Genomic DNA, 16,868 nt, shown 5'->3' on the forward strand with positions numbered 1-16,868 from the left:
AAAAGTAAACTGTTTCTTACAAATTTCCCTTTTTGTTTCAACAAAAATAAAATGTCTTTAATAAAATGAAGTATATCATGGATAGATAGCCTTCTCAATAAAATCTATAAACCACTCGAAAACATTTTTTTTTTCCGTTTGGAATGTAAACATCTTATATTGTTATTGGCCTTAGATCTTACCGCAGAGTACTCTACAGTTTCAAAAGACAAAATAAATCACTAATATTAATAAGTAATTATGGGAGCAAACAATCTAGCAGTTGAGTTTCAAACCCATTTTAAAGCTTTAGTTGTAAATATTTTGAGGAATAACTAGTTGGCAGTCATTTTGGATAATAGTGCAGGTCCCATCCATTCTGTAGGGGGCGCTGCTCTGTGCAGCAGCCATGTCATGCAGCTCGTCAGTTTTTCAACCTTTTTTAATTTTTTTAGTATGTTTTAAAGTCTGTATTTAATGTTTCTTCGTGTGTTTTATGTGGGGGGTGGTGTGGGGGGGTGAGGGGGAAACCGCTTCGGTCGCCTCCTCCACGGAGAGGCGAGTTTTTCCAGGTCGCCTCCCCCGTGGCCTAACATCAAGGATCGACGCGGCCTTTCCCGGAGACGCGCCCGGGGCTTCAGCGGTGGGCGCAGCGTGGACTCTCGGCGTGGAGCGGGCGACCCTCGCTGGGGCTCGCTGGAGGGGAGCGCTCCATTTCGCTGGCCCGGGGCAGCCGGCAGCCTGAAGTCGCAGCCTGAAGTCGCGGTCTGCAGAGCTCCAGCTGGTGCAGCGTCTACAGCCCGGGATCTCACGTTGGGGACCCGGGGGACGAAGAAGCCATCACTGCCGGCCCGCGGCCGACTTCTACCGCGGGTCCGGCATGGACTTACCAAGACCCCTGGAGGGGAGCTTCGACCGCCGGCCCTGCAGTCTACGGTGCTTCTGGCAGCGGCGGGGACTTTAAATCTTGACCGCTGGCCTGCGGCCTACAACAACTTAAAGCCGCGGTCTCCGGTGACGAATAGCCGATCCTGGACTGACTCTGGACTCTGGTCCTGACCACGGGGGGGAAATGGAGGAGGACTGGCCAAATTTTGTGCCTTCCACCACAGTGATGAATGCTGTGGTGGATGTTTGTGTTACAGTTTTATTGTGGTTGTGTGTTCTTTATTATTGTATCGCTGCAGACAACCCAAATTTCCACCAGCCTGGCTGTGTGGCAATAAATTATATCTAATCTAATCTAATCTCTATTAGCTTTGTGGAAACACATTACACCAGAACTACCTATAGAGAACTAATTTTTGCTGTATATTATATTGGATTTTTATACTGAAAAATGTAGACAAGCAACGACCTCGGTATCTTTTTGGGCAAGGTAGATTGTAGATGTTTATTGACTCATTAAAATCATGAATGCCATGATCATTGATGATCTACATGTCTTGAAAACCAGACAAAAATAAATTAAATTTCCTTTGTCAGAATTCAGATGTTACTATCTTATACAAAATCTAAGCTATACAAGTTTCAAAGAAATCAGTAAAAGTACCTGCTGTGAATTTCTCTGAGACTGCAAGTGTGACTGTAAACGACGAAGGAGAGGTACACCATTTCTTGATTGTCGTTTAAGTGTCCAGTAAACATATAACCTCTGTATAAACTGTTTTTTCCGTGGTATTGATACCTGACTCATTATTTTATTTAGCCTGTAGAGACAAGTCATTTTTAAAAGCACTTTCGGACAAGAATTGGAAAGTTAAGTACAAGAAGTAACATTGCATCATTAATTATGACCTAATTTTCACTGTTATATTACATTTTTCGAAAGGGCACAGTGCATAATATTTTGTGTGAGCAAAGCACATTGTAGATGTTTATACATTCATTACAAGGAAAGCAATGCCACAAATAATCATTTTGATAATTTAAAATCCCACAGAACCATGAATGGTTGAGATGCTTCATGAGACGTTGTACGCGTTTTACACAGTGGTTATGGGCTTGAAAAACAACCCATTAATCAAAAAGCACACTAGTCAAATATGCCACTCACTGCACATGACTATGCTGCCAATTGAAATAAATGAGGTAAAATCATACATTTTAAATTTATCCCTTCATTCTGTACAATACCTTACCTGAAATGCATGATGCCAACTGTGGGAGTATAAAACTGAAAAAAATACCCATGTAACTTTCTTTGTGTTAAGCAAAGCTGAACTTATGACATAACTTTGAAAGCTGATGCGTAAGTTTGCCAGGCATAAATTTGAGTGTGATATTCCAAAAATTGTAGATAAATTAAACTTTGGTAGTTATTAGACATTTTTAAAACGCGTAAATCAAACATTTACATTTAAATTTAATGCAACGAGCAAATTGAATGTTCTCACATGCACTTTAAGTAGGACTACATTAAAGAAATCCAAATTTTTGCCAGCTAGACAGTCAATTGACATAAAGATCGTTACACATTCATAGAATACAGCACCCTCAAAAGCAAAGCCACGTCAATTCACAATGGACAAACCAGCTTTGACTGCAACTACAATGTGCTCTGCGCCGAGTTTCCAACTCCAAGTCCGCTTTCAATTTGAAATATACAGCCTTCGCCTATTTTCATGTTATCTGCTGCTAAAACACTCATCCATGTCCTATTTCATTCACATTTACTCTGCTGCTTACTCTCACACCCTCCACCCTCTTAAAAAGAGCGGTTTATCCAAAGCTCTGCAGTCCATATTACTACATCATGCTGGCTCAATCTAATTCATCATTAAGACTCTTTAACAAATTTCATTGATTAAACCGAGGTCAATGTGCAGACATTTCTTTCCATTAAGCCTCTGGGAAGTACTTTTTTACTTTAAACATAGTATACAATTATGAATTATTATAGCAACATACATCCACAAAACTGTTAAGTGTGTGCCAAAAATAAGCAAATGGCAGTATTCTACTGATAATTATTCACATTTCATTAAGCTAATGGGCCAGCTTTATAAAACCAGTACATGTCCACCACCCATTTACCAGTACACTTGGTTCCAGAGCCACTTATGTTTTTCCAACTCATGTTTCTTGACCCATTCGTAGATCTTGCAATTTCATGTTATGGAGAATCGTGAAAAAGTCAGTATTCTAGGAGTGCAAACCCCCCCGCCCATAATGCAGGGATCATCTGTATTTTTCTCTGTTACATGAAACAGCCAAAAGACCTGAATGAAAAGTTATCTTCAAATTGAAGTTGCCACTTTTCCAAGAGGCATTTTAATAATTTCTCAGGCAGAATTAGACTAATATAAACATTTGTATGCTAGGGAATCAAATAACAATACTGCATATGTTGGTGATGTTTGGTCTAAAAAGATTAATTGAGAAATTTGAAAGCTCCCTGGGATTCGTTATGCAAGGGTGTGTTATTTGCCTTTCATTGTGATAATTCAAAGATATTATACCATCATTTTTCTCTTAGTCACCCCTAGTGTAATTTCTGTCTATATAACCTGTTCCCTTTTCAATCACTTTTCATTGTTTCGCTTTGTTTCAGGTACTTATTTTAATATTTCTCTTCAAGCTGCAGAATAGAAATGGAGAGTAGTCCAATAAGCACCCTAAGGCAATTCAAACTATAATGGTGCTCATGCCTTTTGTTTGCGTACTTCCTTTTAGTTGGTCAGAGTTTTGTTACACATGAGTGCGAGGGGACGTGATTAGCAACACAGTGACAGAGCTGGTAGAGCTACTGCCTCATGATGTTAGAGACCCAGGTTCAATCCAGACCTCAGAAGCTGTTGTGACGGAGTGTGCACATTCTACCTGTGACAGAGTGGGTTCCTTCAGCCATTCTGGTTTCCTCCCACATCCCAAAGATGTGCAGGGTTGGTAGAAAATGGGTTAGTTCAATACCCCTGATGTGTAGGTGAAAGGTAGAATCTGGGAGATGATGAAAATGTAGGATAAATACAACATTTATAAAAATGGGTGGTTGATGATTACCACGGACTCATTCGGCCAAAAGGCCTATTTCCATGTTGCATTTATGACAAATAGTTACCAGAGGAAGATATGCACATTCAAGGATATTAATTCTGAGTGGAAAAGTAAAAACAACGGACAATAGCACAAGGCAATATAATTCTAGATTGTCATTTAATTGTTAAAAATTGAAACGGTTGCTGTCTCAGAGTTTTTGTTGTGTAAGATAACTGATTCAGTCTAGGCATGAAAGAGTTGGTTGCAGAATCAGATTGACCCATGGTGGTATAGCTTCAAATAGCAAGGCAAATAAAAACTTTAAAGTGATCCCTCAGCTTTTCAACTGTTTGGCTGAAGGGATCCAGCAACAAAAACAGCAAAACGTAGAACCTTTTTTTTGGCAGATATTACATTTTCATTACATTTATTTCAACATCTACAGACCTCAAAATAAATATTTCAAATAAAATTCAGGTGAATATGTAACAAGTCACTCACCTATCTGGCTGAATGCATGGAACAGATACGACAGGCACTGTAGTACTTTTTTCAATTAACAGCTTCTGTGCCTTCTTTGTCTTTTGCCTCGTCTTACACTTACTTTTGGTTGCTTTGTTAGGCAAATCTATTCTACATATGCCATTTTTTAGATCAGCTGGCTCATAAATGTTTAGTGGCCTTCTCACACATCCTGAAGGTGTATGCACAGCACAGAAAGCAGTCTTTTTCACATTAAATGTTGTTGTCCCATTGGATTCAGTTTCTTTAACAGGCTCCATTTTCATGTGCAGACCTGCTTGTTGAGCACAAGTTACATGGAATGCAGTATAACAATTTGCCTTATGACATTGGATGCAAGCACCAAGCCCTTTCTGTTTGCAGAGGTAGCATGTCAGTTTCCACCTGGCCACTGGAATGTTCTTGACACCATCAATAGGCTCTATGAATACCGTATTAGCAAATCCAACTTCAGGAACCCACAAAGCACATACAACATGTCCCCATTGACCATCATCAGTTTTCTTGAAAGCACCACCCTTATTTGGGCACAAGATACAATCAACAGATCGAGGTGATGATTGCAAGCAACGACGGCACAACCATTGTCCTTCGGGTATATATGGAACTCCATAGCATTCCTGGTGCACTGCTAAATTACACATGTCGCAAAACAATATTACATTACTGTTTTGACATTCCCCATCCATGCAAATACAACAAACAGCATCTTCATCAATTAAAGACTGAGGATCACCTTGATTAGAATTTTCAAAGTAAGATTCCTTTTCTAGTTTATCCATGAGAAACTCAAACACATTCTGTGAAACTACACTCAAACCTTCACTTTTGCGCCTTTCATTGATCATTTCCAACCATGCATAATCTTCTTCATCCATATCATACTCAACTTCGTTATTGAGCTCCTCCGCGGACTTCTCAATGAGCCTGTAATATGATGAAGGTCGACGTGGAGCAGAAGGTGGCTCATAATCCACTAATCTAAATCTTGGTTCCGGCAAGGTGTTTACTTGAGTTTGAGCACCATGTGTACTCTGAATAACGACATCCTTCTTTTTAACTTTATTGGATTTGCACCTTTTACTCTTTACAAAAACAGGTGGACGTTCACTGTTTTCCTTATTGCTGTTACATTCAACAATTTCTTGAGCAGTTAAGTCATCTTCTGAAATGATTTCCAGTGGATCATAAATACTGATTCTGTGCAACCGCCCATCAATTTCCATTTCAACCATTCGCTGAGCTTGAGCATATGTCAGCATTTCACGGCTTGGTGAATGTTTCAGCTTGCAAGGTGATGCCGAGCGCCTTGCAGTCCCTCGTTGACACCTTCCTTTCCTTCTCATTGTTAATGAAGAAGTCTGCTGAAAAATAATTTATCATCAAGTCAAAACCTCTATTTCGGTGTTAACAAGTGTTACAAAACATGACATGAACTCTGAAGATAGACACAAAAGGCTGGAGCAACTCAGCGGGACAGGCAGCATCGCTGAAGAGAAGGAATGGGTGATATTTTCAGGTCAAGACCCTTCTTCAGAAGGTTGCAGCTGAGCTGCAAAATAATTCAGTCAAAAAGGTTTTCAAGAATTTGGTCCATTTTAACTTCAGAGTTCCTGTGTAAGAAGGAACTGGAGATGCTGGTTTAAACCGAAGATAGACCCAAAAGGCTCGAGTAAGGAATAGGTGACGTTTTGGGTAGAGACCCTTCTTTGAAAATCTTTTCGACTGAATAGTTTTGCAGCTCAGCTGCAACCCAACCTCACCTTTCCAACCAGGTTTTACAAATGCAAGCAATGTTATTGGATCATGGTCATGGTCAACCCAAACTAATTTGACATCAAAACAAAGATTAAATGAAGTGCTATGATCCATAAAATCAAATTTTGCTAGGCTGAGCAGAAACCTAACATGTTCTAACACAGAATAAGGCTGATCAAACTAATCTTGGTGCATTCTTTACTAAAGCTTTTCCAACCAGATCTCATTGCAATTCAGTAAGGAAGACATCTTTGCCCAAGGTTAGGCATTTTATGTTCCAGCAGCTATTAAGTTCTTTTCCCCGAACCTTTTGGTGAGGATTTTGAATCAATTCGTCATTGGCTTGAGGTCTAAAATGCCCATAAGTTTACAAATATCTGAATCTTTTCTTTTTTCTCTCCCCATACCATAAATATGAATCCTTATTATAATTTATTCTTATTATGATGGGTAAATTACATGCTGACATTTAATATGCTTGAACCAATCTAATCAAGTTTCCATAACGGTTAACTACTTAATTGTACTAATATCTCAATTAAGGCAGCAGGAAGTTGTATTTTGTTAATGTTTAGCAACAAGTAGTTCCCGAAAGTAAATTTTAAAGTAAAATTATAAATCAATTATTGTTTGCATTATAATCATTGAGGGATCTCGGCAAAGACAGAAAGAGGCGAGGATGGGAAGATGTGTCTGCAGAATAAAGTGTACACCAACATCAAGGACGCATACAGAGCTCTCCCCTGCCCATCCCTGGGACTATCCGATCACTTCTCACTGTTTCTACTGCCTGCATACAAACCCCTCATCCGCAAGACCAACCCTGCAATAAAGACGGTCAAAATATGGCCCGAGGACGCCACCCTACAACTCCAGGACTGCTTTGATCGCACCGACTAGGACCTGTTTGCACAACAGGCAACCAGTGGTACAGAGGTAGACTTGGAGGGGTACACATCCACTGTGCTCTCCTACATCAACTGCTGTGTGGAGACTGTTACAGTGGACAAGCAAATAAAGATGTTCCCAAACCGGAAACCGTGGATGAACAAGGAGGTTCAGAATCTGCTAAGGGCACGCAACAATGCCTTTAAATCCAGGGACACTTCTGCCTACAGTGCTGCCAGGTCAAACCTGAACAAAGATATAAAAATGGCCAAAGACATCCACAGGCAAAGGGTGGAAGACCACTTCAATACCGCGGACACCAGAAGCATGTGGCAGGGTGTCAGGGACATCACTGACTACAAGAGCAGCCCCGCATGCCCCCACAGTGATATCACACTGGCCAATGAGTTAAACACCTTCTTTACCCGCTTCGAAACTGGCAACACCACCAGAAGTGGAATAACCCCAGCCATGGTGGAGGGACAGGCCTTATCACTGAGCACACAGGAGGTACAGTGCGCTCTGCGTAGGATCAATCCACGCAAGGCTGCAGGCCCGGATGGAGTCCAAGGAAGGGTACTAAAGGACTGTGCTGTACAGCTGGCGGAGGTATTCACGAGGATCTTTAACCTGTCTCTATCTCTGGCAACGGTCCCCAAGTGCCTGAAAACAGCTACCATACTGCCGGTGCCTAAAAAGTCTAAAGTCACCAACCTGAATGACTACCGCCCGGTTGCCCTAACTCTAATACCAATGAATTGCGTTGAAAGGCTGGTCCTCTCCCACATCAAATCCAGCATCCCTGCCTCACTGGACTCTCATTAATTTGCATACAGGGCAAATAGATCCACAGAGGATGCCATCTCTCTGGCTCTTCACACTGTCCTGACTCACCTGGAAAGACAGGGCACGTACGTAAGGATGCTCTTCATAGACTATAGCTCTGCCTTCAATACGGTCACCCCCACCAAGCTCACCACCAAACTCCACCTCAGCTCGCCGATATGCGATTGGATCCTGAATTTTCTGACGGAGCGACCGCAGGCAGTGAGACTGGGCCCGCACCTGTCCTCCACTATCAACCTGAGCACCGGCACACCACAGGGCTGTGTACTGAGCCCCATGCTCTACTCCCTCTTCACACACGACTGTGTTTCTGCATTCGACACCAACACCATCGTCAAGTTTGCAGACGACACAACGGTGATCGGGCTGATCACCAACGGTGATGAAACAAAATACAGAGCGGAGGTGCAGAACCTGGCGGACTGGTACTCACGTAACAACTTGTCACTAAACACCTCCAAGACCAAGGAGCTGATTATCGACTTCAGGGGGTCACATAATGGAGAATACGCCCCAATCTGCATCTACGGGGACAGTGTGGAGAGAGTGTCTAGCTTTAAGTTTCTGGGCACTCACATCTCAGAGGACCTCACATGGTCCACCAACACCGCTGCGTGGTCAAGAAGGCACAGCAACGACTGTTCTTCCTGAGAACATTAAAAAAGACTGGTCTGCCCCAACAGCTGCTGACAACCTTCTAGCGCTGCACGACAGAGAGCATACTAACGTATGGCATCTCTGTGTGGTATCTCAGCTGCACAGAGGTGGAGAGGAGAGCTCTTCAACGCATCGTCCACAGAGTGCAGAAGATTATTGGGACACCGCTACTAGCCTTGAAGGGCATCTACCACACCCGGTGCCTCAGGAAGGCCGTCAGCATCCATAAAGACTCCTCACACCCTTGTAATGGACTGTTCGAACTACTTCCCTCCGGCAGACGTTACAAGGCCTTCTACGCCCGCACCTCCAGACTCAGGAACAGCTTCATTCCCAGAGCTATAGCGGCTCTGAACCGACCCTGCTGAGTGCCCCCCCCCCCCCCACCCCACCACCCCCATGGACTCTCCCTCGGATGGTCACGTCGCACAGACACATCTGCACTTTAGTCTGTTTTTACTGTTTTACTGTTTTAATGTTCTTTTTACAAACCATGTTCTTGGGGTATCTAAATCTAAATATTATTAGTTATTTAAGTTATGACATCGGATGGAAGCGGCATACCTAATCTCGTTGCACTTATGTGCAATGACAATAAAATATATTATTATTAGAAGGCAGAAAGGCATGGGGATTGAAAGACACCAGTTTCCAGGTTTTATCCTGTCCACTACTTCTCTTCCAGCTTTCTTTCCCCACAGCACAATCAGTCTGAAGAAATGTCTCGACCTAAAACGTTACCTGTTCTCCAGATATACTGCCTGACCTGCTGAGTTACTGTAGCACTTTGTGGCTTTTTCTGTAACCAGCATCTGCAGTTTACAGCGTAATCATTAGTTTGCTGGAAGAGGAAAGATTGAATAGGCTGGATTATTTTCTCTAGTTTAGCACAATGAAGAGATTTTAACAACATAAAATTGTTAAAGAGCTTGACGAACTAGATGCATGGAACATATTTCTCCTGATTGAGGAATCTAGTCCTGGGGCACAGCTTATGAATAAAGCCATTTAGGATTGAAATGAAGAATATTTTCTTCCATTAACGGTGGTGTCCTTTTGTACTTTTCGATCCCGAAATGCCAAAGGTCTCAGTCAGAGAGTTCACTCAAGACAGACACTCAGATTTCAGGATATTAAGGAAATCAAGGGGTATAGTGATACTGAACAATTGTGCTATGGCTAGAGATTGGCTGTATTCTTAATACAGCAATATATGGCCTCTTCCTGATTCTAATACATGATTATGTAACTAATATATTTTATTGCTCAATTTCTACGTTAATAACAGAAAGTGATAACTAATATTTTTCAAATTACACTGCTTCTTATCAAACTGCTTAAAAACGTGCTAGAATTTAGCTGCAGCAATTTTCCGGTTTGACAGGAGGATCAACTGAGAAAGTTATCACACTTGTGCATAATTCTATCTTCACCAAACATCAATATTCCATTTCCTAGATTAGATGAACACATCACAGTTCATCCTGTCCATTATAGTTGATGTCCACTCTGAGTTGGACAGTGAAGATAGACACAAAATGCTGGAGTAACATCGACAGGTCACCCAATTTCAACCATAAGCAATTAGCAATGGTACGGAAAACCTGGGCATATTCGGCCATATAACAAAACGTAAGAAATAGAATAAGTAGGTAAAATTCTTCACTGACACTTAATAAATTAATCGCAGAACCAGTTAGGTCCACATTATTACTTAAAAGCAGAAGCCTACTCAATTACTACATTTAAATTCATAAAAAAACATTGCAGTTATAGACTAAGCCGAATATCATCCGTTTACCTTCATCAATATCTTTAGCATACTTTTCCCCTTTGGCTAAAAACCATTCATTTTGTACCAATACAAATTCCAAGCATTCAAAGAGAATAGGCACAAATCAGTTGAAAGCATTCAGTTCCGTGGGTAAACTGATAGCATATAGTTCCCATTCTACTATTTCTCAGTATCTCTGCTGTTACACTTTAAAACACGAAAATTGGAGGAATCTCAACATTGTATGGAAAAACAACGAAGCTAAACTATTTGGTTACCACTATAAATATTCTAAATTTACCAACTTAAATTTTTGCAGGGTAAATTAGAACAGGTAACCTTGGTTTTCAATACCAGCTTCCACCCATTTGTCCAAATTCAAAAAATAATTCCAACATTATTTTTTTCTTGCATCTTGCAGTTTGGCTTATTTGTAGTGTAAAACAATAGATCAACACACATCATAGAATATAAATGCAAGCAAAAAAAGGATAATTTGAAGTTTGGAGAGTGGGAGGCCAGCAAATAAAAGCAATGGAATAACAGCAAAAATCAAAACAAGACCAAAAAGAACCTGAGGATGTATGTGCAAAAGCCAAATGATTGGTGCAGTCTGCTACATTACTGTAATCCATCAAAACCAGGTTTGAAATATGTGCAGTAGATTGAACCCAATAAAAGAATGATAAGAAGCAGCTGCCTTTCTTTCTATCACAAAATAAAAGTTTTTAAATTCCACGAGAATACAAAAAAAAAATCATTTTTTTTTACAGCATTTGTTTATTCAAGTTTTTCCTTACATAAATTCCATAATATATTTTTATTCCTTATCTCAATTTTTTAATTGCAATTTTTAAATTCCATCAGTCTGAAGAAGTGGCCCCACCCAAAATGTGTCCCCACAGATGCTGCCTGAACCACTGAGTTCTTCCAGCACTCTGTGTTTTGCTCAAGATTCCCGTATCGGGAGTTCCTTCTGCCTACATTATAAAATTTAGGGTTAGGGTTCGGGACAGAAACCACAGAAGAACTGGACATCACACTTTAAGGAAAACAGAGGTTTTAGAATTGGGGTAATGGATACTGCTAAAATGATTTCCTGACTGTATAGATATGGCAGAGGCTGAAGTAATTCTGCACAGAGTAGAGGACATAATAAAGGGATCTAATGGAGAGACTTATAAAAGTAGAATGAACCTACTTCCACTAGTGGAAGGATAAAGAATTAAAGGACGTAGAATGGAAGTGATTGGCAAAGACAAAAATGATAAGAGTCGAAAAGGTCTGCCGTGGGTCAGTGTCTTGTGTCTGCCATTGGAGCTAGTAATGGATTGATTCAACTGCAGCATCCAAAGGGGAGCTGGACATGGAGCTGAAAATAAAGTACAGCAAACCCTCATTTGAAGACATGGATAGAGGAGAAACTGTGTCCATTATTGCCGTTAAAATTGAATAAGGTATTATCATTGTACTCAGCCTTTGTACTTTCTGCTGGACAGGAGCAGGACAAAGGAGGAATAATTGGGATTGGACAAGTAATTATGTTAGGTACACAAAAATGCTGGAGAAACTCAGCGGGTGCAGCAGCATCTATGGAGCGAAGGAAATAGGTAACGTTTCGGGCCGAAACCCTTCTATTTCCTTCGCTCCATAGATGCTGCTGCACCCGCTGAGTTTCTCCAGCATTTTTGTGTACCTTCGATTTTCCAGCATCTGCAGTTCCTTCTTGAACACGTAATTATGTTAGCTGCTTTCGGGAGGCAGCTTGAAGTCTGTCTGTGAAATCAACTGGGTTACATCTACAACTTTGCAATTTCTTGCAATCTTGGTCAGAGCTATTCCCAAACCAAGCTGTGATACAATTTGAGTGTGTGTTTTGTATGGTGCATCTGTAGAAGTTTGTAACGGTCACTAGATACATGCCAAATTTTCTCAGTCTTCTTAGCTGCATTGGTGTACATGCTTGGCTTTCACATCAGTGTACTGATCCACGGCAGATTATAGGTGATATTAACACCGAGGGCCTTGAAGCTCTCAACCCATTTCCCTTTCTGCATCACAAATGCTGGTTGGGGCATGAACAACCCCACTCTGCACCCTTAAGTTGACAATTAGCTCCTTGGTCCTTGATACACCTAACAAATTCTGCCCTAACCAAATCATTTGCCCTCAGAAAATCCAAATCGATATTGGGGAATTTAAATATGCCTACAACAACAATAATTTCCATAATCTGGCTATGTTGTTGTTCCTTTATCTCCAGCTAGCTATTGGGAGGGCTGTCGTATGACCCCATTAGAGGACTGCACCATTTTTATGTCTTTGATGTGCCAAACAATATACTTCTATGCTGTCAACAATTATGAGACAGGCTGCAGTTATATTGGAGTTCCAAGACAAACTGTAACAAGAGGGAGAACAATCATATTGCCTTCTAGAACATAAAGCCAAATAAAGGAATGTGACAACATTGTCCTTCAGAAATCAACATTTTGCATGGCAGAACCATCTTTTGAAGACACTCTGGCTAACTTCAAACCCGAATAAACCAACACATTGACGAATCTGAACAAGGAAACGTTTCAATTGAAAAAGTATTTGGTGCAAATAGTACATGATTGATGTGCAACTCGATCAGTTCACATTAGAAAGTAACTCACACCAGTGAATGATATCTCTTCCAAAATTACTTTTAAAGAAATAATAGGCCACGGTGGTAGATAGCAAACATTTCAGAAACGTATCTTTCTTACCAACGCGGCAAGTGCTCAGAAAAAATAATGGTAGTTCAATCTGCATTCAAGCTCCACTTATCAAAACACTCACTAAATCAGTTTAGATCAATGTACACTGGAGTTTGATGACTGGAAAACAGGAAGGCATGTGGTGGGGCAGTTGGGGAAGGAAGGTCTAACCTACCAATCGGCCACGCAGAGAGATTGCTTTTAATTTCACTCCCACTGGCAAAGATCCTATAGCGGATAAGATCTTTGCCCACTGGTGGAATCAGTTCGGTGGCGGGAGTGAGGAGGGGGCCGGTAAACCAGCCACTGAGCGGACCAGAGGGATCCGTCGGCCAACCCGGAAGTGGGTAGCGGGGCCGGCAGCGGCGCCGTGACGTCAGTGGGGCCCGGGCCTATTTGAATGAGCGGCGGCAACACGCCCCGCCATCACCCACCCACTCTGACCGGCCGATAGGCACGGGCCCGGCCAGCCATTCTCTCTCCCTCCCCCACCCACCCCACGGCTACTTCCCCTTACTCGGGGCTGCCCGTCCTTGCAGTCACCGCGACCGCAAACATGGCGTCCGCCAACACCAGGAACCAACCGCCTCCTCCTCCCCCTCCTTCCTTCCACCACCACCGCCGAGTCAGGCAGCAGGTGAACCGCACCTCCCCCCCCCCCCCCCTCCCTCCCCAAAGGCCCAACTTACCGCCTGTCCGCAAGAAGTGAGGGATGGGGTTCGAAGCTGAAGAGCCCACTCCGCGGGAGCCTTGGAGGGAGCCTCATGAAACGGACGGCGCTCACTCATACACACTCTCTCTGGAGCTGCCTCCCTCGTCTTCCCCGCGGCGGCTCAGTCGCTGCTCCAGCCCGGGGCTCGAGGCCCGCCCGCTTGTTCTCTCTCGCCGCCGCCGCGCGACCAACTGTCACCGAGCTCGCGACCGCCGCTCGCGCTGCCGCGGGTGGGTGAGTAGAAGCGCTCGCTCGCCCGCCGGCCCGCCCGCCAGCCAGCTAGCCGCTACTGCTTTCTCGAAAGCTCTCTCTCCCTCTTGTGAATTTGTATGTGTGTGGGGGGTTTTTTTTGCGCTTCTTCAACAATGGCACCGTTTCGGTTGCACAAGACGCCGTCGGCCGTGGCGACTTCTCCGCTCCGTCGACGTCACTCCGTCGGCAGAGCCGAGCCGAGCCGAGCGTCCTCCGCGAGACGGCAGCCGGCGCCGCCAATCAGCGAGGCAGGGGTCGTCGTGGAGCTCCGCCGCCGCAGCCGCTCCTGCTCAGTCCGGGCTGGAGCCCCGGCGGAGGAGGAGGTGTTGGTGCGCGCACATATACGTCCGTGGAGAAAAGGTCCCTGCGGCGTTCGCTGTGCTTTTTGTGATATGGGCTCTTTGCTTTGTAGAAGAGATCCTACGCGTTGCCCGGAATTGTATACTGGGGATGGTTTGCGAAGGGCGATTCAGCGGACGCATTCAGTTTGTGTGAACTGCGGGGGGATCCTGGCGCCCGCCGCCCCGCATCCACATTCCTCGTCTTGACTTGTTTCTGTTCCCTTCCTAACTATCCGCCGCAGGAGGGTTTAAAAGAAAGTGGGGCTTATCCGGCCCTTCTCTGCTTCCAACAAATGGACTCTGGCTTCTCAGCCGACACCAAGAACGACGCGGGTTCGGTGTTGGGGCATGGATTTCTTTGTGCCCAGAGCCTGTTCTTCTAGACATGATGGAGTGTTTGTGTTCGGAGTCCCATGCCAAGATTGGACATCATTACCTGTTAATTCCTCGTCAGTATCCATTCAGACCCTTTTAATGGATGTCCTTGCACCACTTTTACTATCTTGGAGCAAAAAGGAAAAGTGAAGTTTCATGGCCAGATTTTGATGCACGTCCTATATCTGGGGAGTTACCTCTCAACATAGCATGATGATGAAATTCACCATTACCCCCTGTGCAGCACAGCCTCTGGCTGTCTGAGGAAGTGTTTGAAGATCTAAACTTCAAACTGCATGAAGGTCACTGCCTACCAAGCAGCAGTTCCGGGCACCGCGTAGGATCCCTCCTCCTGAGTGCTGGCGAGGGACCAATAGGGGATACATACAGTATATTGGCGGGTTAAAAGGTTGGCCAGGGTTCCCATACCCTGCCAGGGAATTTGGAGGAGTTTGGCTCGACAATGTTGGTGGACCCTCGCGAGCAGTCAGGAGGAGGGATCACTGCTGCCTGGTAGGCAGTGGCCTTTTTGCAGAGTTTGAAATTTAGATCTTAAAACACTTCTTCAGACAGCCAGATGCTGTACTGCACAGGGGGGAGGGGAGGGGGGTTGGGTAGTGGTGAATTTCATCATCATCATGCTACGTTGAGAGGTAACTGCCGTTTCAAAACCTAATTTTGAAGTTGACTCATGGATCAGTTTGGCTCCCTTTGGAACTAGCCATGGATTTTTCTTTAAGGTTGGAGTTGAAGTCTTCTTGGGCTTAACCATATATTTGAGTTAGAGTGTGTATATAGATGACTGTTGTGTGCTGGTTCTATGTTAGATTGATCAGAAGGTTACAATGATTTCATTTATCCCAAGATATCTCCTCAGGAGTCCTCAGGTACTTGGATGATCCAATGGATTATGACTGCCTGGAACTCCTGACTTGCATTCCCAACAACTGATCTAACATTGTGAGAAACAGCTGTTTTTAAAAAAGGTGATTCATTATTTAATGACAATGGTGAAGAAGATAATGATCAAGCTCGCGAAGCAAAGTAAATCAGAAGTGCTCAATTACATTTTCTCCAGAAAGAATGTCAAGAAGCCGAAGCCAATGGAAGTCATATTCAAACCCACAAGACATTTCGAAGATATTGAAGCGAGAAATGCTGTCCTGGGAAGCATGTTGAAATGCCAAAGCACACTTGAAAAAGCGTACAGAGCACTCATGGCAATTCCTCCTAGCTTAGTTGAAGATATTTTAGAGTTGCTGGCCTCTTTGTCACAAAATTGTGCACATCATTGAGTGATTAGACTAATGATGTGCAATCTTATGATTTTGAGATCTTACCTAATGACAAAGTATGTTTACATTTGTGAAATAAAGGTAAATTTGCTAAGAAATAATTTGTTTTAATTTGAAAATCACAATTTAAAGTTTAGAAAATTAATAATTTTAGTCAGGGCAAAGTGATTAATTAATGATTAATCACTTCTTCAAAGTTAACCAGAAAGCAGCCCTAGTTCTAATTGCTTATGCTTTGAAATTGCTACATTTGTGTTCTAAGAGCAAGTTTAACACACCGTACAAAGGATCTAACATTAGGAGCCTTTTAATGGGAAGATTTTTATTCATTCACAGGATTGTTTGCTACCTCTTAAAGGTGGTGTTCTTCATAGATGATATTGATGTGGCTCACTGTCGTGAATGTACGACAATATTACAATTCCTTGGCAGCAGTGACAGGGAAGTAACATACACACATATATATTTGCAAGTCAGGCATATGCATGCTGGAGGGAGTGTTGTTATCACGTGACTGCTGGACCTGTCCTTCTGGTTGGTAGAGTTTGCAGGTTTGGGAGGTACTGAAGCTGTTTTTTGAAGCAGTGTCTCTTTTACATGGTAAACCTTTCCACCAGTGGTGGCATGAATATTCAGATGCCAATTAACTGGTCTCCTTTAACCTAGATAATGTCAAGCTTTTTAGAATATTGTCTCATTTCCAAACTTTAATAAGTTATGGATTTTTAAATGTCTAGGAGGAAAGAT

General features: G+C 42.9%; 1 protein-coding gene and 1 long non-coding RNA gene across 7 annotated transcripts in view; one reads left to right on the plus strand and one right to left on the minus strand.

Moving 5' to 3' along the window:
• The window catches only part of brd1 (bromodomain containing 1), a 44,646-nt gene extending 30,000 nt beyond the window's left edge, over positions 1 to 14,646 (minus strand). For 3 of the 5 annotated variants that reach the window (XM_033039769.1, XM_033039770.1, XM_033039767.1), the window contains exons 1-3: positions 13,836 to 13,959; positions 4,459 to 5,843; positions 1,532 to 1,688 (exon numbers count right to left, since the gene is read on the minus strand). In XM_033039769.1, coding sequence (XP_032895660.1) covers positions 1,532 to 1,688; positions 4,459 to 5,843; positions 13,836 to 13,934 — 1,641 coding nt within the window. In that variant the 5' untranslated portion in view covers positions 13,935 to 13,959. Of the gene's footprint in view, positions 1 to 1,531; positions 1,689 to 4,458; positions 5,844 to 13,835 lie in introns of all 5 variants that reach the window. The other 2 variants (XM_033039771.1, XM_033039768.1) reach the window with 2 other exon arrangements.
• On the plus strand, positions 14,021 to 15,976 carry LOC116985192. Of its 2 annotated transcripts, none has more exons than XR_004415220.1 (2): positions 14,021 to 14,096; positions 15,692 to 15,976. It is a non-coding gene; the product is annotated as an uncharacterized LOC116985192 (long non-coding RNA). The 2 variants fall into 2 exon arrangements; XR_004415221.1 differs by having other exon boundaries at positions 14,033 to 14,092.
• The last annotated feature ends 892 nt before the right edge of the window (positions 15,977 to 16,868 follow it).

Source organism: Amblyraja radiata, chromosome 21, assembly GCF_010909765.2.
Source record: "Amblyraja radiata isolate CabotCenter1 chromosome 21, sAmbRad1.1.pri, whole genome shotgun sequence".
Classification (NCBI taxonomy): Eukaryota; Metazoa; Chordata; class Chondrichthyes; order Rajiformes; family Rajidae; genus Amblyraja; species Amblyraja radiata.